The sequence below is a fragment of the Cololabis saira genome, chromosome 10 (genome assembly GCF_033807715.1).
Source record: "Cololabis saira isolate AMF1-May2022 chromosome 10, fColSai1.1, whole genome shotgun sequence".
In the NCBI taxonomy this organism is placed as follows: Eukaryota; Metazoa; Chordata; class Actinopteri; order Beloniformes; family Belonidae; genus Cololabis; species Cololabis saira.
The window spans coordinates 29,070,181-29,096,969 of NC_084596.1; the positions used below are offsets into that span (position 1 = coordinate 29,070,181).

General features: G+C 37.1%; 1 protein-coding gene across 1 annotated transcript in view; it reads left to right on the plus strand.

Annotated features, from left to right (window-relative positions):
- Positions 1–26,789, plus strand: part of pth1r (parathyroid hormone 1 receptor) — a 57,506-nt gene that overhangs the window by 26,971 nt on the left and 3,746 nt on the right. Inside the window, exons 2-11 of the mRNA XM_061732429.1 lie at positions 5,812–5,914; positions 12,018–12,128; positions 12,277–12,398; positions 16,235–16,329; positions 18,055–18,241; positions 22,437–22,590; positions 22,996–23,056; positions 25,072–25,138; positions 25,290–25,384; positions 26,466–26,607. Coding sequence (XP_061588413.1) covers positions 5,812–5,914; positions 12,018–12,128; positions 12,277–12,398; positions 16,235–16,329; positions 18,055–18,241; positions 22,437–22,590; positions 22,996–23,056; positions 25,072–25,138; positions 25,290–25,384; positions 26,466–26,607 — 1,137 coding nt within the window. The remainder of the gene's footprint in view (positions 1–5,811; positions 5,915–12,017; positions 12,129–12,276; positions 12,399–16,234; positions 16,330–18,054; positions 18,242–22,436; positions 22,591–22,995; positions 23,057–25,071; positions 25,139–25,289; positions 25,385–26,465; positions 26,608–26,789) is intronic.

Below are 26,789 nucleotides of genomic sequence, written 5' to 3' on the forward strand. Positions count from 1 at the left end.
GGAAGTCCCATTCAAAAATGGATGAGTCCATTAGAATCTGTTTGTGCTAATGAATATTCTAAAGCCCTGCACTCTGACTCTCACCTATTTAGTGTGCTCAGTTATTGTCGCTCATTTGTTTACTTTACTAAAAAACTGTAAAATGATGAGCTCTGCTTTTCATCCTACAGTTTTCCCTTTGAATCCTAATAGGAGTCCTGAGATGATTTTTGTTTTATCATCAGCTGCTGTCATTGAGAGGATTATTGCTTTTGTTGCCATGCTGTGACTGAGGGGGTATTACGTTTCACTAATGTTACAGTCCGTGTAGTAAAAATACATGATCTGTTACATCTACAAAAGGGTTTTATGGAGCAAAAATCCACTTTCAGTATTGATCTTTAACTCATAATCCTCATATTCCATGCATGAATGTTATATTTACCGTCCTGCTATTGAAGCCCACCGACCTGCCAGCTGTCTGCAGCAGCATTATTAGTTGTTTTGGGACATCCATCGGTAAATTATGAAATGTCTGAACCATTTGATTGTTGCGTAACTATTTGTAGTTTAAGCTTTTGATGGAAATTGAAACAGTGCATTTGCATTGCCATACAGGAGCAACAGCCTTTATTTACTGCGTTAAATCGCTTATGTAATGCAAGAATGATCCTTTTTAATTTGAGAAAACAACACAATCACAGCTATCGGCTTTTTGTACTGCTTCACACAGAACACACAATGTTTCCATCTGGGACAAAAGTGCTGTTCTTCAGGCTTGTGGCCAGAGCAGGGTATAATTAGGAACTAAATGCTGCTTTAAGTCAGAATGTGGTCTGCGAGCATTTCCAAAGGACAACCAGTCTTGTGGCTTGTGGTTTTATCATCAAATGTAAATTGCACAGTTGAAGAGGAGTGGCACTGACTCATAGAGTTTAGAATATCCAGGAACCTCATCCGCTTAAACTTTCATGCGGTGCAATATGTCAAACGTAACATATTCATGTTTTTTCCAGATAGTAGACAGCCCGTTAAAACTAAATTCAGCGAACTTGTAATTCTCTAGGCCCCACTATTATATGAAAAAAAAAACAACAAAAAAAAACATACAGGAAAGTCCAAAAGCCCTCGGGATCTGAATTTTGAATACTTGCCAACAACAAGGAAGTGAATGTTAGCCTATCGTGCAAAGAATGGCAAGTGACCAAAACAAGTACATAAAGCAAACATTTGACTCTGTTCCCATAATAGAGGCGTTTTACAGCAACTAGTGTAAATATTATCAGTGTATTATTTATCATCCGTGTGATGAAGTGTGATCTGGAAAGGAAAATTTCACTTTATAGCAGCATTTACCTAAAGATCGTATCCTCTCTGATGGATCTGCTCACAGAGAGCAGTATTATTGGATGGCTCTGAAGAGATAAAAATGTATGTGGTTTGTGTTTCCAGTCAAAATGCTGCCAGAGTTGTGATCAGAGGTTTTATGTGAACTGTCAAAACATCACTAAATATTTAAGTAAATGAAGCAAAAGTATGTGTCTGTGTGTGTGTCTGTTTTGCGTTTCTGAGTGTTTCAATGCCCTTCACACATCTAAACTATTTATGAGTTGCTTAATTACTGGAGTAATTTAGACTTTGCCATGAAATGAAACCAGTAATTGCAAACCCACAAGTTATATCTCACTGCCAGGACACAAAGTCTGCAAAGAGAATGCATATGTTTATTAGTAAATGCCTTAAATATGTATGACTGTATACATCACTATGTTGCAGTATGTTTTTTTTGTGTCTTTTCTACAGTGCTTCTACTTCTAAGGATTTGACATGACCAGCCAATATCAAAATAAATCATCAGCTGTAACATGTATGTTAAGCCACTATATGCACTGATATTTTTACATTTTGTTTCAAGTGCATCTCATCGCTGATTTGCTGCTGCAGGTTCCAATCTGCATGTGAGCCCATTTGTTCATATTGTAGATGAGAATGGAGAGGCTGTCTAAGACCCAGCTGTTATTTTGGCTCTCAGCCAGCCACAGAGTAGAGTCAGCCATCAAATTTTCTCTGCAGTTTATCACCACCATTAGTTCAAGGTGTGTCCATATATATATATATATATATATATATATATATATATATATATATATATATATATATATATATATATATATATATATATATATATATATATATATATATATATATATATATATATATATATATATATGCATACAAATATATATAAATATGTTTATCACCACTATTAGTTCAAGGTGTGTCCATACATATATATATATATATATATATATATATATATATATATATATATATATATATATATATATATATATATATATATATATATATATATATATATTATAATTATATATATAATTTATATACCCACTTTAACCCTTTGAGGGTATCCTGGGTGGGTCGGTAGGGGAAATACATTTTCTTGCAAGTTTCCACATGGCTTAAGGTCATAGGGAGGTTCTGGCCCATACAGAGCTTATATTTTACTGCTCAAACATGCTTGATTCTCTGTCTTAGAATACTTGGAACTGGAATTATATCGTCTAATGTAATGAAGCAGTTTTTCTTTTTTTTTTTTTTTCATTTTCCCAAAATACTACAAATGAGATCATCCAGCTGCTCTTTAAATCTCAGTTCATTGTTGACTCAAGGCACATAATTATATTCAGAACTCTGTGGTTTATGTGGTCCATTTTAATTTTCTGGATTCTCAAGTTTTTCTTTTGTGCTTTCTAATGAAAGTGTACCTCACAAAGTGCAGCATTTGGCTGTCTGATTCAATCCATATTTAAGGAAATGACTTTGGTTAACCACAGCTTTGTTGCAGGGGGGGGGGTTGCAAGTCTGTCAACCTGAGAGATGTGTACTAATGTATTGGAGTGTCTCTGCTCAGTATACCGTATGAACTGCACCGACCCACATGAGTCGATTTTAGATGGCTATGTTTTAAAAAAGCTGATGTAAGATATTTAAAATAAATCGTAAAAGAATCACTGGAGTTAAATTAGCAAAGATAAATACGATCTCAATTACAAAAGTAGTATAAAATAACCAAATGCTGATGAAATGAAAAGTTAACTGTAAATGTTACAGTAAGTCCTCGAGGTTCCACAGTCTAACCAAACCGCCTCAATACTGTTGTCTCTATTCTTGCAGAGAGCTGCAGTTTAAGACGTCAGGCTGCAATTTGTGAAATACAAACTGGTCGCTAGTTTTATTCTAGCGACCAGTGATGAAAACATGCAAATACATGCTGTGTATTTTTCTAATTTTTTATTTTGGCACACGCTCAAAAGCCTTCAACAAAAAGAATACTGTGTTTTGATTGAAATGTTGTAAATAAGAATGTCCATGTGAGTTCTCCCCGTGAGAGTTGTGTTGACTTTGGAGGTTTGGACTTTGGCCAGTGGAGGCGAAATAGTTTTCAGAAATAATCAGAGCAACCTTATTACCCAGGATTCTCCTCTTGAAATTGTAAATTATTGGTTATCTACAGTCTGAAGGGAAAAAAAAAAAAAAAAAGCACCAGGCATATAGTTTTATAGAAACAGTATAAGCACTGAAACTCTATGCCTTCATTTAGTTTTATTTTCCAGGGCATCGTTCATCTTCTACGACTCATCTATGATGATTTCGTTCTTAATGTGTTGCAAAAGGAGAAAAAAAGGAAACCCATGCACTGTCAAAAATGAGCTGCGTGTGACATCCATTTGATTTGCATCATCATCTAAACAGCAAAAACACATTTAATTGCATGCAGTATAGTGAGGATGAGGACGGTGATATTTATGTATGAGGTGTTTCTGCCTCCCTGATTAGAGTTCCTCGCTTCATATTGGTTCAGCTCTCACCTTAAGCAACAGCAGGGAGTTATTTAGATGAAATGGCATGAACGTGTCAGTTGCTGTCAGTGGAATATTCTATATTGGCATAGTTAGTAGAGTAAACAGGTAGTATCTATCCTTGTTCGGCTGCGGTCAAATGTTGTTCCATCTGTGGTTGTTTACACTGCAAAGCCATAAACGTCTTCATTCTGTAACTTCTTTCAGCTCTCAGACTGGACATCCTTATTTCAGGACTAAAAGTAATGAAAATATTGATGGATTGAGGTATTGTGGGTTTGTATGCAGCAAACCCACAACGGCTGAGTATTTACAGTTTAATTTTAAGTTCACAAAACTGTGCACTTGCATCAGAGACAATGTATACCTGTCTTTGTTCCCAAATACTCCCTGTTTCTGCAAGAAGATTTAAAAGTTTAAATTTGTATTACTTTAACTCTTAGAAAGTATTGTGTATTGTGTATGCATATACATTATTGTGGAATTTGTACCTCTGAATGTTAATAGTATTTGCATAATCTTTCCACATCTGAATGGTGTGTATCTAGTTTGTGTCAAGTTTTGACTGTAACTTCCCAAGGAAATGACGATTGTATGTGTGCCGTATGTTCAGAGGATGAATTATGTATTGGTGCTTACATTGAGCCTCCTCATCCTCACTGAGTATTGGGACTCCGCCACTTGCTTCTAGCTGAAATAGGAGTGAGAGCAAAATTTCATTTTTTTTTTCTTTTTTAAGTTTCTGACATGTCATTTGTGTCTGAAACTGGCAGATGCAGCTTCTGCTGCTCTGAGTAAAAGTCTGCCTTTAATCTGTACTCTGCTGCCTGAACCAAATAGAAAAGGACGTAAAATAGTCATTTATTGACTACTGATTGATCCACCTCCAGGCATTCTGTATTGCATGGCTGTTTGATTTCATTTGTAGAAATCTGCTGCATTTTGCTGCAGTATGGCTCCAATTTGCAATTAACCACTCTACATATCATTTCTGTGATGATCTGTGCTTCAGTTTTTACTTTGGATGTAGATTTTCTATTTTAATTTCCACCTTTGTTGTCACACTCCATTAACAGTGTATGTGGTTGGTTTTAATAAAATCACATTTGTCATTGCCTGAATGTGATCCATGAGAAAACAGCGGGGCAGCCAGTGTAACCTAGTGCAAAGGAAGACCACACCTGAGCCATCACACCACTCACAAATACAAAGTCCAAAAGCTCAAAATATGTAATTTCATAAATGGTTCTCATAGGAAAGTATTTTAATGTTCCCCTTGTCCAAGAAGTCACAATGATGTGGACATAACTACCAAAAGCTCAAGCTGAGACGAAAAACATCACGGGAAGCTGATACTGTTTAGTCAAAGTTCTTCATACCCCTTCTTTTATTCGTTTGCTATACCGCAGTGAAGACAGAAATAAATACACCGCTCGGCTCATGAATGCTTTGACAAGTACACTGATGTGGTCAAAGTACTTTGCAATGTGACCTTCGAGAGACAGAGTGGTCTGTCTAACATCCCAGGCCACCATGCTGCTCTCTCACGTTGCTTTTGATAAAATGTCAGTAGTGAACATTTAGGGCCATATTTACCTGAGGGACTGGACTGGATTTTGATTGTGCTGTTTATAGCGCCGTGAACACGGAAGCAAAGAGCGCTTTCAGGGTTTTCGGGCAGCTGTAAACTGGGAATCACGGATGCCAAATGATCTGTGTCATTTTCATTTTTTACTATGAAGGCAGAGGCAGAACCTTTGCCTCGGGCTCACACACTCAACTAAATATTTACAGCCCGCGGTAATTAATTTTTTCCTTGTAATTTGGACTGTTGCTTCTAGATGTTGCAACTAGTCCAATGTAGCATGTGTTTGGATTTTGGCGATGCATTTTGTGCCTCATTACACTTAAATCTTTTCCTTTACTCTTCATGGTTGTCTTGTTTTTGCAGGTTTATGCAGATGATGTGCTCACGAAAGAAGAACAGATAGGCCTGCTGTTCAAAGCCAAGCGGACGTGTGAAGGGAACATTACGTCGAAGAGGAGGATTCCTGGTGAGCAAAGAAATATATTTCGTTATAAGGCATTGTGATGCTGCCACGACAACAACTATCAAATTAAGACATTTAATCACGGCAACGTCAATGCTGGAGTTGTGGAAGAATATCCTTACACAAACCATAGGATGTCGTCATTTGTTGCTTTAATTGGATTGTGATTATTCTAATATCTGTGCAGCTGGTCAAAGGGGTTTTGGTGTGAATGTTTTTCATGCTGTCAGCTGTTTGAAAAGAGATATCAGATAAAGTCCATAAATTCATCTTTAATGGTTCAAATGAATCAACATGTCTCGTTTAACAGGTTGGTTAAAAGGGGTCAACAACTCAAGCTTACTAATTTTCCATGATGTGTTAAATTGCAAAAAGATCATATCCCATTTGCAAGGTCCCATTTGGTTTGCCATGATCGTGCTCTCAATTGCAGAGGTTTTGATCGAGAGAATTATGCGACAGATGACTGAGTCCTTTATCGCAGAACAATCACATTATTCATAACTAAGGAAACTCCTCAATCTCTTCCAGCCAGAGAAATGATTTCAGTGGGGAAATGCAATACATCCCTCAGGAGCCTGCACAGAACAGAGCATCACATTTACTAATTTGAAATTCATTGTGCAAGCCAGATGATGCCATCAGAACCGGAGTGATTTGAGTGGTGGAAGAGGAAAGCAAACCTTGCGCACAGAGGATTTTACCAGCAGCTACCAGCGCTGCAAACACAAACCGACACACTAGGGTGGAAAAGAAAGTGTGTTTGTCTGTGAAGACCCCAGTTTTATTTTCATTTTAAGAGCCAAAAGTGACTTATTGTAATCAGCTGATGTTGCACACACTTTAGCTCTATCTTGCTTCACTGCAAATATATGATAGACAAACATTTTTTAGACTGGTTTGTATTTTGCTGATATGTTCAAATCCAACTGCTTGATTGTGGTTACATTTAGCTGTGCTTCCTCTTTCCTTCGAGTGGCTTTCCTGAGGGTGGGACTGAAGACAAAGTTGACCCTCGGGTGTATTTATGTATTTATGGGTGTCCAAAACCCGAGCAGCCCCCAGAATCTACTGTGTCTGTGGTTGCTGTCATTTTCCCAGTTGATTGTTCGAGAGGAATTTGGATTCCACATCCAAACCAGTCATAATATTTTCTCTTCAGCCCCAATGTTATTGTGGTCGCCTTGAATTCTTTGACCCTCCAAACGATACCCCTTGTATATGAAACACTTAATTAAAAACGTACCAGGCTCAGAACACAAAAGCCATTGTTGACTATTCCCTGTAGCTGCATTCCTTATGTGGCATTTCCCAACTTTTCATGGTTTTGATAAGTGTCCATAAAACTCCAATGAGATTAAAAAAAATGATAAATGGCAGGATTTGTTCCATTGAGAATTTCATGGTTTGAGCAGAATCCTGCATTTGCCTACCTTGTATGTAACATCACTGGGCTTTTTCTCAAAGTGTATCTAACAAGATTCCCATAGGTGCTGACACAGAGCCAAGCAATCAGTCAAACATGAAGGCTCTCTCAGATGAATCCGTGCTGCTCATCTGACCGCCATCGCACTTAATCCAGTCTGGCGTGTCAAAGTGACTGGAACGCCTGGCGTCGCTCTGCAGCAAACACCTCCGAGCATGTATTAGTTAAAGAATAAAGTTCAGTGTCATCATTTTAAACATTTGTGGCATCAAACCAAACTGGACGGTTTTGCACAATCTCATAAAATTAGCACATGTCACTTTATTTGTTCTTATTTTACTTTGTTGTATTTCATATGAAGTCGCTTCAAGCTTTCTTGCAGCCAAGAAAATGTCCTAATTAACTTCTTTTTCAATACAAAGAATCAGTCTGTTCCCCTTTTTATTATTCCATGGTAGGTTTGCATGGCAGCCTTGGTAGAGATGGGGGGTGAATGGGTAAGTGAGTAAGAAGCACATTTAAAAACTCTTTGTAGAATGTCCTCTGCAGCCTGTCTGCTGGACCAAAGAAAAGCATTGAGCACCTTCTCATCCGTTCTCTTGGGGCATTTGCTGAAAACCGAACAAGTTCAGCTTCAACCTTATTAAAAAAGAACTGGATGAACAAACAATAGTAACTCTCTTTTATTTATAGCATATACAATACGGACAGAATGAATGCACTGAGTGATCTGCGCCAAAGTATCTGTCCCCTGCCTTTGTTTATGAGCTTTTATATCATTGGTTCCTCTCCTTGTCTCCTCTCCTCGGGTATTAGTCTCTTCCGTCCTGAGGTGTTACCGGAGGAGGTGAGGAGAGGGGAGGCAAGCCAAAAGGCATAAGACATCCTTCCCCCAGAGCTGTCATTGTAAAGCGACATCAATTGGAAAAGATGTGTGGCACAGCTGTTGGACCTGTCCCTTGTTTTATTTCAGTCTTCTGCGGTGCATAACAAGACACAGTGTGTCACAGTTGCCAAAAAGGCTTATGAATGGCTACATTTGTTTATGCTTTCCACTAGCTCCTCTCACAAGTCCCTGATGTCGTTACTCCTGTCTCCTCCACCTGCATTCTAGGTCGCATGAATAGGAGACATTTTGGGGGGGAAAAAAAAGCGTTTTATAAAAGGATGTCTAGACAACAAATAAGGATTTATCTCTCATTTATAGCATATTTGAATGAGCTACCTGGTTGCCTTTCATAGTTTCCTATTTCTTATCCAACAACCGGAATGCCTAACTCTCTCTATAACAGCATGCCTTGGCGCGACTACTGCCATATCCCCCGTCAGTGTAGAATTATTATACATAAACAAATGAATTAACAAAGTGTTACTGGTATTTAAGTATTATTTTTAGCGATCGATGAATCATTTAGAAATGTTTGAAACTGTGGATTACATCAGATAAGCTGCAGCCCAGCCCTGCCTTTCGCTTGTAATGAGCTAGGATAGTTCTCCAGCCGTCCCCCGTCGACCCGGTACAGGATTAAGCAGGTAAAGAAAATGGATGGATGGATAGCTGCAGCCCGGGTGCAGAAGAGTACATCCTCCTCGGTTCTTTCACTGACATTTTTCCCGGGATTGTGACTCTGGATCTGGATTTACAATACTATCTAGAATGTCTGACAGGGACTGTATGAAATAGTTGAGGGGCCGGTTTGGGGTTACATCAGTAGATCAACACAAGAGAGCTGGCGTGGATACCTGATGATGCTGTCCTACACTGCGTGTGACTCATCCTGGATGCGGTGGCTGTTTTCTGACCTCTTTTGGAAGGTTGCACATGTCCGTTCAATCATATAATAGCTGATGAAATTAAAGTAAACATACTACCTTAATGAAGACAAAATGTCTCCCCAACATGGTTGTATCACATGCTTCAATGAACACATACCTAGTGTGCTCATTAGGTGTGCTTGATTAAGATTTTTTTTTTTTTTCTTCGTGACTTAATGCCACATGAATTGTTTTTACTTCACTTCATTTGTATTAAAGAGGCACATCTGGCTGTCTGTAATTACGTAGCATAGAAACCCAAATCTGGGCTCTGTTTTTGCCTTGATGTTGCAGAAAGATGTGTAGACTGCCAGGTTTTTGTGATAAAGATCACGAAAAAAAAATGCTTTTTGCTTTCTAGTGACCTGTGTAAGTATATGCATTGATGTAGTCTTGAAGATTTGGACAAAAATCACTGTTGAATTTTTTTTTTTTTTTTTAATAAAAAACAGACCATTTCTCTCTTTCTCGTGGTTGTGGTGTGACCTTGAAGTTGTGGTTTGAGTTTAACAGAGAATAGCCACTTGCATACATTTTTCAGGACTTTGGCTTTAGATCTGTATTTTTCTTGCTTGTCTGACCACCCCTAGAGATGTTTTTTCTTTCTTTTTTCTTCTGGCAGAGTAACTCTAAACTCGTGGTTTTCCAAACTATTGTAAGAGATGAGGACTGAGGACTACTTCAAAATGAGTGTGGTGTGAAATAAAGGGCTTGCTGAGCACTATCAGCTATAAAGCAGATACACGTACGGGTGACTGCAGAAAAGATTATGTGCTGTGTGCAGCTAAAACTGTTGTGTTTCATCTTTCTAGCCTTGTTTTCACTACGCATTTATTATTTAAGTACACAAAGTCATCACTGCAATGCTGAGACAAGGATTTCTTAGAGAGTAAACATTGAGGTTTGCCTGGAGAGAACAGTGGAGGGATGTGGGTTCAAATCCCCAGACCTTGCAGTGTGAAAATAGCTCAACCCTCAAGTGTGTGGTTCTGGTGTAGAATAACATCAGCCATCATTATAAAAGATTGCATGTATCAGGAAAAAAGAAAAAAAGCTATATGTGTTTTGACATCCACAGGTCAGGATCAGATGAGTTGGGGGGAGAAAGAAAAACCTCCAAAAACCCCAGTGACATCACTAATACCCAACTCCCCTTATAGTCACGTTTATATTTAAATTGTGGTCAAGGAATTTGCTGGAAATGACATACTTGTGTGTATTTAGTGTTTAATTCCAGCCTGTTAGTAGGTGGTCCTATGGTAATAAAACCTATGGCAATAGTGAGCAGCATTTCTACTTTTACTCCCAGGATGTGTGGTCAGTGTGATTTTCAAAGCTAAACCCTGTTTTTCTCCCACCAGAGATTTGTAGGAATCAGTCAGCTCCCCTCAGTCTGCTTTTTAATTTCATGCTCCCAGTGACAGGCAAATAAAAAACAAGTCGCCATAGCGTCAGATGTTTCTCTGCGAGTTTGATTACAGGAATGAGAAAATAATGGATCTGCTGCAAATAGTGGATCGTTTGAGTTTTATCGCTAGCTAGTTATTAGTGGTATAAGTGGGGCAGATGTTTTCAATAATGCAGCATACATGCCAAACCAAAAGGGAGATTTTTGCCAGGACATTGTAGAGAAAGGGACTTTGTTCCCACTATCAGAAGGTTGACATCCGCAGTTCAGCTGACAATGAGGCAGTTTTGCGCTTTAGAACAAGATTTTATTTCATTTTCAAACTGAAGCTCTAAAGATTAAAGATACATATATATGTATATATATATATATATATATATATATATGTATGTATGTATGTATGCATGTATGTATGTATGTATGTATGTATGTATGTATGTATGTATGTATGTATGTATGTATGTATGTATGTATGTATGTATGTATATATATGTATGTATATATATATATATATATATATATATATATATATATATATATATATATATATATATATATATATATATATATATATATATATATATATATACACATATACATATATATATATGGCTTGTTTTTTTACTTTTACAAGTGTCATTTTATGTTCATTTCGTAGTTATGAAAAGCAGTTCACAGGCAGTGACAGCTTCAGTTTGTTGTTAACCTACAATTTGCAGTTTTCTTGTGGATTTTAGAATGTTATATTTCAGCTGTTTGGATTATCTATCAAGCAAATTAAGAAATTTTAAGTCAATGTGATGGGAATTTTCACTCTTTTGTGGACCAAACAAAAAACAGTTGAAACTCAAGATTTATCAGTTTTTGACTTAAATATAGTTATTCAAGCTGAAGAGGATGTAGATTGTGTAGTAAACTATATTACATACCAATTTAATTTATCCTTAATAGAGTAGCCTATTTAGACAACTACAATGCATTCAGTGTTGTGAGGAAATGAGATCCATGCTAAAATCATTTCCAACTAATATAAAACCTGCATGATGCTATCAACAAAAGAGTAGTTATAGAAAGTTGGTGCAGCAAACAATCAATCTTTTAGAAACACTCAGCATTAAATGGACAACTTGTTTTCAGTCTAGGAATTCCATGATTGCATCACATTGGAGGAGGCCTATGCATACTCTTTCTATGGACGAGCCACATTTTCCTCGAGCGAAACAAAAAAAGGTCATTTACAGCGAGCCACATTGTAAACTGCAAGGCTGCTTGGAAGTGCTTGTTCACAGAAAAATACAGGTCATGCATCTGGCCTACTTTTTAAAGGACAACATAATCATGAAAACATAGTGCAGCGCTGCTTGTCTATATTCCATCAGAGACTGTGCTGAAGCCATGAGAGAACTACACTTAGCGGCTCGATTCTTCAAAAGTCAACATTGCTTTTATCTTTGCAGACGGCTTCTGCTCACCAGAGTGGGATGGGATTGTTTGCTGGCCTGAAGGACCTCCTGGAAAACTTGTATCCACTGCTTGTCCAAATTATATCTATGACTTCAACCATAGAGGTAGGTCTGGGATTGTAAATTGTCAGGAATAGGGAAACACCGCTGTGCTAGTGCGCTCCATAAAGTCTCTGAGAACTCTTTTGTAATTTATACAAATATGCAGCTTCAGTTCTATAATTAAAAACAAACTTCTTTCCCTGGTGTCTAGGACTGGCATACCGTCGGTGTGACAACAATGGAACGTGGGAGCTGGCCTCAGCCAACAAGACATGGGCCAATTATAATGAATGTGCAACATACCTCTACCATTACAACCATAGCCATGAAAAGGTAAGATCAGTCTCATTTCCATTTATACATGCATCAATACTCCCTTCTTTCTAAATGAATTAGCCAAAATAGCCTAAGTGAATACATCGCCAGACTAAACTGTCATGTTTAAGACATTACAGTCATTTAGTATTGCACCATTTTACCCTGCAATTACAATTCCTTTGAAATGAGTAACATACTTGCAATATGCTTTATCCAGTAATATGCATTGGAATGAGCTTTTATCATTTTTAATTACATGTCGGGATAATGAAAGGGTGGCAATGTGGTTATTTTGTGATAATATATCTATAATTAGCTAAATTTCAGTTCAAATACAAGCTGAAAGCAGTGTCACGTAGTTCTCATTATAAGAATAACAAAACTTGCCAGGGAGCATTTCTATCAGAGGAAAACAGAAACCCAGCAATCAGGACTAATTCTGTCACACGTTTTTATGTTTATTTTTGTTGTTGACTAAATGGAAATCATGTAAATGTGTCATTTAATTGTGCAATTTAAAAGCAAAGTCAAGGTTCTCTCACAGGAATCTTTGAAACGTGGCTGATGGGATTGGCTCCAGTTTAACTACAAGAGTAATCCCATCAGGGCGAGAACAGATGAATCATGATAAGACCTGGCTCCAGCTCATCCCAGGTGTCCCCAAAGTGTTTGATGGGGTTTATGCCTGGGTTATGCTGTGGCATGCTAAACTCTTACTGTCATTCCTTTAGGGACAGTATTTTGAATCACCCAAGCTTTCAGGAGGTATTGTGACAATGACACATGCCTGAAAGTTGGAAGTGCAATATTGTGGCTCATCAATGTAGACTGTGGCATTATATAGTTACTAAAAGAAGAAAAAAGAGAGAATACAGGCATGTAGAAAAAAAACCAAGACAACAAGAAAAAAGAAACTACCAAAATATTCAATAACTAAAACAACCAAGTGCTTCAAAAACACCTTTTACAACAAGCGCTTAAAGCTTAAAGTCACTGTAAATGTTTCTCATTTGTCTCTCACTTGAGGATTACAGTCATTGATTTATACACAGCTCTTTTCAGTTCATTCTGATTGAGATTTGGACTTTGCCTGTGCCATTACAACACCTGGATTATTTTCTTTTTTCATCTAGTTTTGGCCAGGCATTACACAAACAGCCTTATATTCAACTCAATATTTTGCTATGTATGTATTGGTGTGCCCAGGTCATGTGGCTGTAAACCATGCCCAAATGATCAACCCTCCACCACCGTGCTTGACTATTCATATAATATACTTATATATGCTTTCCTAATATCATTGCTGATGTCTTTCCTTCTTGGCATTGTGTTAACACATACCTGAAACAAACAAATTGCCAAAACCCCTCCTGTAAAATAGGTGGCCACACTCACTGATGATCAGTTAATCAAATGCGTTTGAACAGCACCTGTCTGCTACTTACGTATAGAAGAGCCAAAGATACCTTTATTAAACATTTCATTTGTTGTTGTCCATCAAAGTTGTATTTATTTAATTTTAGTATCTATTTTATTGAGTCCTCATGTGTAAAACGTATTGGGACATACTACAAACGCGTGACAAAAATAAAATATGAAGCAGAGTAAATTCAAAGACATACTTTTGCACATGGCATTCTTTCTTTTCATTATTTTAGAAGTAGCTGACAGAAACTCCAGAGGATTGCAGTTGTAATACATGCAGTAACACTAAGTGACAGAAACATCACAAAGAAAGGACATAAGAAGCTTGAAAATGCTGTTTAGTTTAGAAAAAGACATCAGTCATAAATCTGAGCTTTATTGGAGACAGTCATTTCTGGTTTCAGTCCCCATTATTTCATTGTGTATCACTTATAATCCCACACAGCTGTGCATTTCGAGCAGAACTTTACATACTGTTAGCACTGTTTTTTTTTTTTTTTTATTTTACTTATCGATGGCCGAAACGCAAAAGCTCCTATCTACAGAATTATCAAAAAATGGAGGGAAAACCTTCTAATCTCCACATTACAACTCACTGATACAAAGTCCGTCTTGTTAACACCTAGTATAGTAATCATGTGAGAGAGCATTTTTTAGGTAGAAGGTTTAGCGTTTTGGATATAATTATGTTTTTTTCACTACCTTTCTTTTGTAACATCATAACTGCCGCTGATTGCGTTTGCTTCCATTGTAGCTGTTCCTGTTGCTCATACATCCCTATTATAAATGTATTATTAAAACCATTATTAAGAATCTTTTCTACAGACTGTCAGTCAAGCCATTCAGTTAAACCCACTCATTATCCGACTTGTTATTATCGGAGTTGTTTTCTCTTTTTTCACTTTCCCTTTTTTCCCCTGTTTTATTTATTTATTTTATTATTATGTCTCTATCTCTTCTGTGATTCTGCTATTTCATGTGTTCAACCACCCGACTTCATCTTGTTAATCTATATACTGTAGGCTATACTTTTATTGTTCTCATCTTACTAAAAATCTTAATTAAATCTGCATTCCTGTTTAAGTCCTAACAAAGAATGTTGGCCATATTAATAAATATGGATGAGATTAGACCTTTTCCAGTTTCTGTTTTGTGGTGTTCATTTAGGAAAAACAAAAAAATGAATCATCCAAAGGTATTTTTTTCAGTAGGCTGTGAAAGCTCATATATTTTGATTCCTATCCCTTTTTTTATTTATGCAACAATACAAAACAGCTGTCCTATTCATGACTTCAGATGTTCTAGCTGATGTTCTCACTAGGGAGCCGTTCCAGTAGTTAATAAAAAATACATATGCATGGACTAAAGTGCTCACATCACCGCAAACCACCACCACATCTGAGATGCATGTTTCCCTGGCACAATATCCTGATGCTAAATGATAACACGAGTGTAGTATCTGGTTGCGTCACTAGTGGCTCTTGGACCCTTCAGAATGTTGTTGCACAGAGGGTTTGGTTAGTGACTGTACTTATTATGTTCTGCTCTCCAAGGATCAAACTATCCAACTCAAGTCAGATGTTTTAGCCATCTGCAAGTTTGCAGGGTCAAGGCGATGAACTGAGCAATGCTTTCGGAGCAGGAACTTCACTATAATGTAGCTTAAATTTAAATGTTTGATAATGTTTTTGGTCTAATTTTGAATATTTTATTTTAAAATAATGCCATAAAGTAATTAGCTTCAGTCAAATTTAAACTTTTTCTCTTTCTGAAGCTTCAGTTTTTAAAACCAAGTGCTGCAATGGCCAGTGAATTGTTTTAAATATAATACTGTTCACAAACTCTTGAGAGCCTCACAAGACTTTGTATGTACAGAGAGTATCTAACATGATTCTCACCTGTCACTTAAAGGAATCCTGTGATAATGAAACCTTGAGTTTAACATTGGTCATGGACGTTAAAGCCCCTCTGGATCAATTATGATGGCCCCTAGTGGTCATTTTAGGTACCACAGCTATCGTAACTGTTGATTGGACATTTCTGATTGACACCAGTTAAATAATCAAATATGACCTGATTATGTGATTTGTTTAAGTGTTTAAGTGTAATCATACGTTTTATTATATTGTTAATTAAATACTGGATATATCTTCTAATTCCAAGTGCGATTAGCATTTAAAAGACAATTCTAAATGTATATTGTTTTTTAGGCTTTGTAAACTGTATGCACTTAAGGAAAAGATTAAAATTTATGCAACTACAAGTTTTCTTTTTTAGAATTGTGTCATTGAGTCAGTTTCTGTCGAGAAAAATTACCTATTTTGTAAACTAAATAGGGGAATGCTAGAGACCTCTCAGACACACTTTAATTGTTTTTTTCTTTTGAGGCCTTGTTCACATACTAACAAATTATCTCTGTCCGACAGGAGGTCTTTCACCGCTTGTATCTCATCTACACAGTCGGGTACTCCATCTCGCTGGGATCCCTCATGGTAGCTGTTGTCATATTGGGATATTTTCGGTGAGTCTTCACTTTCAGTGGAATTTCCCTGTAAAACCCCTTTAAATTTCAGATATTCCCAAAAGACAGATTTTGGCACTGGGGACAAAAAAAGAAAAAGTAAAAGTAAAGTTGGAGCAATTATAAAAGAGATGTTTAATTACTGCATGTGTGACAGCATCATTTTATTATTGGTCAGAAAGAAACAGAGGATATACACATTTCATGATGTCAAGGCTTTTTCATGAAACCCTACAGTTTTCCCTCAATGGTCAATCGCACAGTTCAATATATTTTGCATCACGGCAACAACATGAAGCATGCAAACTGTATCAAAATCCACTTTGACTTTTACTTTGACTTTTAAAACTGCAATATGAGTCCCTTTGAGGAGCGGCCTGCCTCGAGGCTCGCATTAATGCATGTCTCATTGTCTGACATTTAGATTCTTTGATATTTTTCTTGGTGATTTTAGTTTTTTTTTGACAATTTATCTGTTTTCTGATTACATAACTCCACAGAGCTTAACATGAGAAAAAAGATGTTTCTTTATACATTTCCACTAATGACAAAATAAGAGCAGAGAAAAGAACTTCATTAATAATTAACAGAAATGAGAGTAAAATACTATATTTGCAATAGGTTCTTTTTTGAAAACCCCTTAAAGAATCCGCTACCTATACTTGCTTCTCTTACCTTCGAGGTATCTCCTTAAATAAAATTTAAAAAAGGAAGTAACTGTTGAATCTTGACCATTTTGATTAATGCAGAAGTAGATTTGTCAGTGTTTGCTTTTCGCGGGGCATAGGGAGTATCAGGAATCGATGTGAAGGCTATGTTTACCAATGTTCCCACCGGCGTGACTTACTGTACAGGCAGTCAGTCAGAAGGTTGTAGGAATGCTCCCAACTGGCACCAGGAAATCTACGGTCCAAATGAGTTTAATAAGTTATCCCAGGGGCCCATCTGACATTCTGGCACTGGGCTCCGAAGTGCTCCAACCGTGTCTCCCCTTCAACAGCTTTTAGAAAGGAGAGCTCATAAATGTTTTCCAGAGAGAGCAAAGGGATATTTTACATTAGCACTTGTGTTCAGGTTTTTTTCACCTGGGAAATGTACGCTAGATTAGTTTTCTGAATCAATAGTTCTCTCAGGGTATCATGTCAGCTCATTAATGACACTTTAGTGAAAGAAATACTGGATAGAGATGATCGTGGACACGATGGTTTAATGTAATTTTTTTTAAAATTCTATGCCAAGCAGCAACTGCGGACTTTTTTCATAACATTAATGAATATTGACATAAAGGACATTAATTAATATTCAGAATTGATGTATTAAAAGTTCTATAACGTCTTAATAGCTATCGGTTCAGTGAATCCCGTCCAATACATCATGAAGCCAAAGGCCAAAACACACAAAATATTTAGGATGTTTTGGAAGAATTTGTGACGCAGGTAAATGTGCATGCTTTTGCAACTTCTCGGCACATGCTTGCAATTTGTTTTTTACAACCCACTTCGAGAATAGCTTTCCAATATCTGTGTGTTTTCCCTAAATGTCAGAAATGTGTATGTCAGCATGAAAATCAGCTGGTTTTAATTAGTACTGCAAGCCTGTGTGTGTTTTGTGTGTGTGTGTGCAAATACACACATTTGGATATATATAATGTGTTTGTTGTTTTTTTTTTTAAGATACAAACATAACTTTTGTAACCTTGCTGCTGTTTTTTTTTTTTCTCCTCAGACGGCTGCACTGCACCAGGAACTACATCCACATGCACCTTTTCGTGTCCTACATGCTGAGAGCTATAAGTATCTTTGTGAAAGATGTCGTCCTCTACTCTGAATCTGCATTAGAGAACATGGAAAGAGTCACAGTGGAAGACCTCAAGTCCATCACTGAAGCTCCGCCATCGAACAAAGCACAGTTTGTAAGTGGCGATGCCTGCAGAGGAAGTCAATCTACAGTATAGGAAACAATGATTTTATATGCTGCATGAGGCACCAGACCACATATATCATTTTACTTTTTATCGCACATGCAACTCTTGCAGCTTACATAAAAAAAAAACATTAAAAAAGCTGACATTTGATTGCTTGACTTGCTTTGATTGCTTATTTTTGTGTAAAAATTATTTAATTTGGCAGAGGATGGTAATGCCAGGACTGACTTAGGTAGGGGCACGGGGTGGTAAAAATGGGAAAATATCAGGGATAAAAATATTAAGAAAATAATAATAATTTAATTTGCAGTGTATTTTGATGTTCCGCGCTGGGCTTCCAAGGTGGAAGCAGTATATGTATTTTGCAAAGTCTCACCTCCTTTTCTACTGCTGGAGCTAATTGTAGCATCTGTCACCATGCCAAAGTTTTACTGGGCCAGTACTTGCCTTTTCCTTTCAGAGTAAAGTAAAAAAAAATCAAAATAAATAGGTGAAGACTGTTTTAAATGATGCCCTCCTCGCAAATTCCTTGCTGAAGTTCCCCAATACTTGTAAAATCAAACTCTGATCAGAGTAAGAAGAGATCGCAACAAGAAACCACACTTGAATAAATGAGCAGAGGACTGGCTTTAATTAATCATACTATGACAGGTGCTTTGACCTTAACTGGAGCCAAATCGATGGATGACTAAATCAGCATTAGCTCCTGGGACTGCTACACACTCAATATGTCAGCACATAATATTCACTGGATTATTATGAACATCTGAACAATAACAAAGGCAAAGACAATAACAAAGACAGGCATCTTGGAATAAGTTATGACAGCCCACTTTCTATAAACATATGTTAATTATATGAAACTATGGAAAATCTGTAAAGTCCAATGTAAAGCAACTTGAAACAGCAGTACAAACAATATGTTGCAAATATATTGTAGGGCCAAATTCCCTTCAGTAAAGGAAAGAATAGTCTATATAACTTCCCTCCTAACAAAGTTGAAAATTGCTAAACCCAAAAACTGGGGACAAAGCAGCCAGAAATAGCAGCAATAGGGAATGTAATATATTCATCAGACGCAACCTAAAGCCCTCTGAAAATAGAGCGTTTTAAGGCTAGATTTAAAATGATCAAGAGATGATGTTGTGTGTCTGAGTCCAGCAGGCAAAGAGTCCCATAAGGCGTGGGCTCTAATGGAAAAATCCCAATCTCTCTTTGTCACAAACTTTGATCAGGGGATAGTGTCTGTGGATCTCAGTGGCTGGGAGGGCACGTACCAGGTCAACAGGCCAGAGATGTAAGTTGGGGCAAAACCATTGTGAGACTTTGAAGTTGATCAGTAGGATTTTGAAATCAATGTGAAATTAAACAGGAAGCCAGTGAAGGGAGCTTAGTGCAGGGGAGATGTGGTTATACTTTTTTGTACTGGTAATGAGACTGGCTGCAGCATGTTGAATTAATTAGAAGCAACAGAGGGAAACCTGACTGATACCCGAGTGCAATGAATAACGGTAGTCAAGGCGAGATTAGACAAAAGCATGCATAACTTTTTGTAAGACAGCAGTTGAAAGAAAGGGCTTAATGAATGGCTTGATGAATTAAGACGTTGGATCCGACAGAGAAAAAAAAAACAACCAGGCTTTTGACAGCGCAATCAAAGATGCCTTTTAAAATGCACAAATTTAAGTGTGATTGTAATAATCACGAGTGATTCAAACTTGCGATTAAAAAATATGTTTGTTGTCCATTGTTAAACCAATACATTATTTTTATTCTTTATATCTTGATATCATGTTTAAATGTACATTCAGTTTACTTCATGTCGGTTGAATTCAAGAAAGCTACGTTATTAGGTGAATCTATAGAAGGTCCCGTAGAGTTTTGTGGGGGGGGATAAGTGTTGTAGGGCTTCTCGTATAACATTGATAGAGGATGAATCCCCAGATGAAAAGAAAAATCAAATTTTTCTCCAATTGTAAGCGACAATACTGTTATTGTAGTGCAATCAAATACAATTAACAAACAACAAAAACACCAATTAGAGGGTTATTTTCCTTTTATTGTGTTTAATTACACCTACCACTCAATAAGCCTCCAGTACTGTTGTGACAATCACGGCATGGTTAACACATTAGTATTTTTTCGACTGATGTGGCATGTTGTTTTGACCTATGGCTTTATTAGTATGCCAAAGGGTAGATGCATCATACTGATATTCCACACACACCTTTGTCGCTTCTGTCACTCTTACAAATTCACTTTCATGAGGCCGTGAGGAACATTAACAATGTGACCAATGTCTGAATGACCGAATGCTTTTAACTGAAGAAGCAGCTAACATCACATAATTCATGTCTAAAAATGACTATTTGTCACTTCAGCGTGATGGTGTTAAGTAAAGAGGAAAACTTTGAGCAGCAATTTTTCAATCACATAATCTAAAACCAGAATCTAAGCATTTAATGTACTAAGTAAATAGAAAGCTGAAAAACACTTGCTAATACTGCTGTAGCAGTCCCAGAGGGAGATATGACTATGGGGACAATTTAAACCTCTCCTGCTGTAAACTTCCATGGAAACTATCTTAAAAAAAGAAGCTTAGAAAGCCAAAAGATATCACAAACATTACTACCCTAGAAAATATTGTCATTGGTTTGCATCAGCCCACGTCTGGAAGGAGAAAAGGGATGATGAGATCTACTCATAGGTGGTAAATCCAGAATAGGTATTGCTTCAGCTGTAGGTTTAAAAAAAAAATAAGATAAATAATGAGGATGAAATGAGATGGTTTAACCCAGTGACCTTTTATTGATAAGAAATTGACTATTTTATTTGTCAACACGAATATGATCCTCCGACAAAGTTACTTGCATAAAGAAATGTCACAGTTCCTTATGTAATTGCCAAGAAACATGTCATAATTTTGAAAAACAGCCAATGCATTCGAGGTGTAATTAGTCAAGGAGATGTTTTTGCTCTGCACCAAAGTAGCTCAGTCCTATTACATGTTTTTTTTTTTTGGGGGGGGGGGGGGTGTCGTACAAAATTAACTATAATCCGTTTCACGGGGTGTAACACTAAATCAAAGTAATAACATTGCCGACCTCAGGTTGTTGTAGACGTGTAGTAGCCGTGTTGCACCATTCAACAAGAAAGCAAAATAATATCAATATCAAAGACAAAGATATAAAGGATATTTAAGGCTCTACATGAAAAATTAGTTTAAATGAATTTCAAAATCATAAGATAAAAGAACAAAACAGCAGAAATGTCTAACGGCCGAGATGAAACAGAGCAAGAGAATAATGACAAATGTAGTGAGCATGAAAAAAGATGTTGTAAAAAGATTGTGGTAAATTAAAGGATGTGTTTTAAAGGAGGTCTGGGAAAACCAGTTTTCTCTGGCTTTCACGGAGCTTATGTTAGAATAGCTGGTGCCTTGGTTTGACCCTGTAGGGGACAGAAAAAAATATATAAAAAAATAAAATAACTTTCCGTAACAACCTTAGAGGTGAGAGTGGCTGATAATGCATCAGAAAGCATGAAATGCTGTTTGGATTAATTCATTCAGTGCTTTTGGATGCAACTGTTGTATTTTAAATCCAGTTCCTCGGTGCACAGAAAACCAGTCTCCACCAAAGAAATGTGGAGCCTTCTTTATCACAGGCCTTTGTGAGAGGACGGCAGCAACACAGTCTAAATCAGCTGCTGCCCTCAAATTCAGTCTTCCTCACTACATTTTGTATCAGGGAATGTGCAATCAGCTGCCTGGAGGGGGGATTACCGCTTACATCCTATACCTGCAAATCCTGCCGCTCAAATTCAGCTCAATAATGATTGACTGCACTGTTAACATCGTGGTGTTTTTAAAGAAAGTGTTGGGCTTAGACTCCTAGAGTCTTAGAGTTGTGATTGCCTTCATTTGGATTATTTTCTCAACAGTTGCAAAGGAAATCCGAATCACTAAAAATAATTACAGTACAGCTAGGTAGAAAGTATCCTGAAGGTATTATAATGTCTAGTTGAAATCAATGTCCAAGCACCACCATGGATGCTCGTATTATCAGCAGAGAAAGGTGTGATGAAGATTACAGAAATGCAATACACTTGTTTCACAAAAGAAGACTTTTTGTCAATGTGAATATTGAATAATTGACTGTCCTTGTCTCCTGTTGGTGTATAGATTAGCTGCAAGGTGGTTGTGACCTTGTTCATGTACTTTCTGGCCACCAATTACTACTGGATCCTTGTGGAGGGTCTTTACCTCCACAGCCTCATCTTTATGACCTTTTTTTCGGACAGAAAGTATCTGTGGGGATTCACTATGATTGGATGGGGTGAGTTCTGCTTCATTTATATTTCACTTACATCCATGTGACCGCAAATCGTAACTCTTACATAAGGTACTTAATATTTAACAGTGCTATTAGTATGCTTAGCGTTTGAGCAAACCTTTGGGATGTAGTATCAAATCCTTTGATGATACTGTTTTATAAAATAAGTAATGGCAGCGGAGACGGACTTGTCTGTGTCGACACTGACTGATTATGGGCTTTACGGCTCCTGCATTGTACACACTGTGCGTATGAATTATGCAAGCACAGCGCATACAATGTGGATGCTGTTCTTCCCAGGTTCTGCTCATACAGTATTAAAAACAAATGAACATGTTGAGTGATTTTCTTTTTTAAAAAGCTGTGCTTTAATTGTACATTCGATATTTTTTCACCTGATTTTTCTAGGAGTTCCAGCAGTGTTTGTGACCATCTGGGCAATTGTGAGAGCCACGCTCGCTGACACAGAGTAAGTGATGTGCATGATTAACAATATCCCTGTTAGAGTTTAAGATAGAAAGACTAGAGTCAGGACTTCCTTGAAGAAGATGATGCATTTTTTACAGATTTTTTTCAGTATATGATGTTCAGTGTTACTGGACATATCCCAGATGATAGTCTGCAATCCCCCCTGATGGGTTCAAAGCCTGTTTTTCAGAGGTTTTGAACCCTCTTGGAAGGCTAACCCAGACATAACATGAACATTCAGCAACATTTAAAAGGCTGAACAATATATAAAAAGAAAATGTATCAAAATTAAGTTAATGCAAAATATCAGCATTAACAATAAGAAAGGTATTTACTAAAAATCAAATTGTGTATTGTGTTATCTATTTACTGTGGGCACAGGCGTGCTTTAACAGGTTGAGTGAGTGGCCATCCCCCAAATAGATATATGGTGGTTAAATCCAATTCAGAATGTCCTTGAGCAACATTGAGCCCCCACGTTGGCCTCACGTCTGTTCACTGTGATTGTATATATGGCATATACAGCGGAGATATATCAGATGAAGCTCTGAGTGTTTGTGAGGATTGGTGATTGAGAAACACATAAGCACTGTCTAGGAACTAGACAAGGTTAAAAAGGCGTTTTATAAGTTCTGACCATCTACTCTATTATATATTATATTGATGGCCAAGTAATCAGCCTCATGGGTCTTCTACTTTGCAGATCATCCGGTTGTTTTTCATTATTACATGCTATTTGTGTGTAATTGTTACATTTTGTACACTGTGGTCTACAGTTACTGCAGTTATAGACTGTACTATCTGAGTACCAGATTCATCTTGGAGGTGGTGGGACCAGGAAATTACCCCAGACTCCTCATATGACATCTTTTGATCTGCTGTTTGGAGAGACTAATACTCATTCAAACAGCTAATCCTACAGTTGATGGTGCATTGGCTTACAGCAGAGCTAAAAATAGCACGCTCTTAGCACCGGAGGGAATTGGCATTCAACCTGTTCACCACAGGAATGAAAGTGTTAGAATTGTGCAAAATGCATTTAGTTATCAGGTACAGTTTCTTTATTGCCTTTAGTGTTTTTTTTGTTTTGTTTTGTTTCATGAAGAAGATGAGATGTAGTTTATGATATTAATGCTGGAAAAAAGATGTTCTTTCTACCTTCATATAGGGATAGAAACATATATAGTTTAAATGCAAGTCTGAAAACTGAAAGAAAATAAATAAAAGAGCTTCTTCTCTGGTTCTGGATGGTCAATCCTGTCATGGAGAAAATTGTCCCACATCAACTTTTAAGTGGCCCCTAAAACTTCCTTGACTTTCACTTTCTTTGCTACGGTTTAACAGACTCTGGAGCTGAACACTCACAGCTTAGCTGGCGCTGTATTCAGCAACTGTAACGAACGGCTAAATCACATTTTTACTTCTCAGTCAACAGTCAATATTACTGCCTGCAGTTTTGTTCTTTTCACACAGAAAATCCAAGCAATCACATAAATGACTACGGTTTGAGTATGTGATTAGAATTGCGTAAAAACAAGGGTAAACTTGAACTATTCTAAATTGTTCTTGTCAAAATAGTAAATAATATGTAACAGCAGAGGTCATCTGAACTCCTTGATTAACCAAAGTGCACAAACATTAGTTTCTTAAATCTTTGAACCCATGGAGGTCATAGAGCATTAAGAGGATTTTATGTCCTATTCAGGGTATTAAATCAAATAAAGAGGAATTAAGGTCAGAAATATAATTTAAGATGTAAGCTGAATGAAATTAGTTTCTGGATGGTTTCATATGATACTCATTTTTTTGGAAATGTTAGATTAATCTCCAAGCAAGAGAAAGAAAAAGGCAATTCCCTAGATGCATGCATTCAATATCTATCTAAGTCATGTGATTTTGTAAAATAGTATCAGAGATCATTATAGACATCAATGCGCAACAGAGGGATTGTGGCTTGTCATTGAGTTTAATCCTTTAAAGTTGCAAATTACATTTGATCATCTGTTTTATTTGCAGATGCTGGGACTTAAGTGCAGGCAATTTGAAATGGATATATCAAGTGCCTATCCTGGTGGCTGTGGGAGTAAGTGCATACTAACAGCTTCCACTTTACTCTTGCTGTGCAGGAAATTATGGTGTTTTTCTGCCCTTGAGGCGCTGCATGTATTACATAAGAGATTATATTATGTTAGCAATCACACTCACTCATACCGTTGCTTCTGTGTTCTCTCCAGGTAAATTTTCTGTTATTTCTGAACATCATCAGAGTCCTGGCAACTAAGCTACGAGAAACAAATGCGGGAAGGTGCGACACCAGACAACAGTACAGGTACTGAATGCGGCCACGAGGCAAAATACAAGATGAATTCATCTGCCAAAATGATAATGATAATTTTGGCATGAAAATGTCTAAGTTGGTGATCAACTAAAAACTTGTAACAATGAATTCAGAAATAAAACTCAGAAAATCAGATACAGTTACATGCAAAAACTCTCTGCCGATACTGTAAGTAGCTTAATGCTTTAGAGACAACCTGATTGCAAAAGAGAAATACTTCAGAATTTAAGTTGACACCTTTCCTTAATATTTTTTCAACGGTGCCTCTTTTTTGTCACAATATGTATTAGTTTGAATTGGAAAAAGAAAAGAGAAAAAAAGAGTTCAGAACTCAGTATTATCTCCTTTACGCGAGTGTAACAACCCTTAAATGTTTCAACAAGACTATTTCGATCTTGTTTAGGGAATCTTCCAGCCATTGTTCTTAAAAAAGGTTTCTCGTTCAGTGAGTTTCGGGTTAACTCTCATGTGGTGATTTTCTGAGGTCTGCCCACAGAATTGTGATGAAGGAGGGCAACTACAAATCCTCTGTGATTCATTCTGGATTTTTTCTATTTATTTTTTAGTATCATTATCTTGTAGAATCCCTGCTCTTTTCATCTTCACTCTATTTTTTTTTTGTCAAAGATATGTGATGTTTGCCGGTATTCCGTCAAATCTGGCTGCAGCTCAAGCCCAAACAGAATCAATCCAGCCCCAAACTTCACAGATGGAGGGGGATTCTGTCTGTGAAATTCTGCAGTCCTTTTCAGTTTACTTTCATTTGTTCACAGGACTTGTTTCCAAAACGCATTAGATGTTTAGGGGGTAGGATTGTTCGTTTCGTTCACAACAAATTATTTATAAACTATACCCTCTTGAGATGCTGAGACTTTTTGCACACTGCCTGTATGTGTCATTCACAATATAAAACAGCAGTGCTGATTAAAATGTTCTCATCATTAGTTCATATTTTGTTCAGTAAACGCGTGACAGAAGCAAAAATGTTAACATGCTGTGCCAAAACCGTTCCATGTTGTGTTTCTGTTCTGTTTTAAGTGTTTTGATAAGATTGTGAACTTTTCCGTTACAGAAAACTGCTGAAGTCCACGCTGGTTTTGATGCCACTGTTTGGTGTCCACTACATCATTTTCAGTGCCATGCCGTACACAGAAGTGACTGGAATCCCGTGGTTGATCCAGATGCACTACGAGATGCTTTTTAACTCCTTTCAGGTAAAGCTCTTCAGGTTGAAATCCTGGAAAAGCAACTTTATCTCTGAAGGCCTTTCATGTCTTTTCATGCTGAACAAATCCGATTGACCTGACTCGGGCTATGACATGTCCTCGGGGTTAACGTTATCACAAAATGAAAAACAAAAAAAACATTTCCAGAATGTCAAACAGTTGCTCATTGT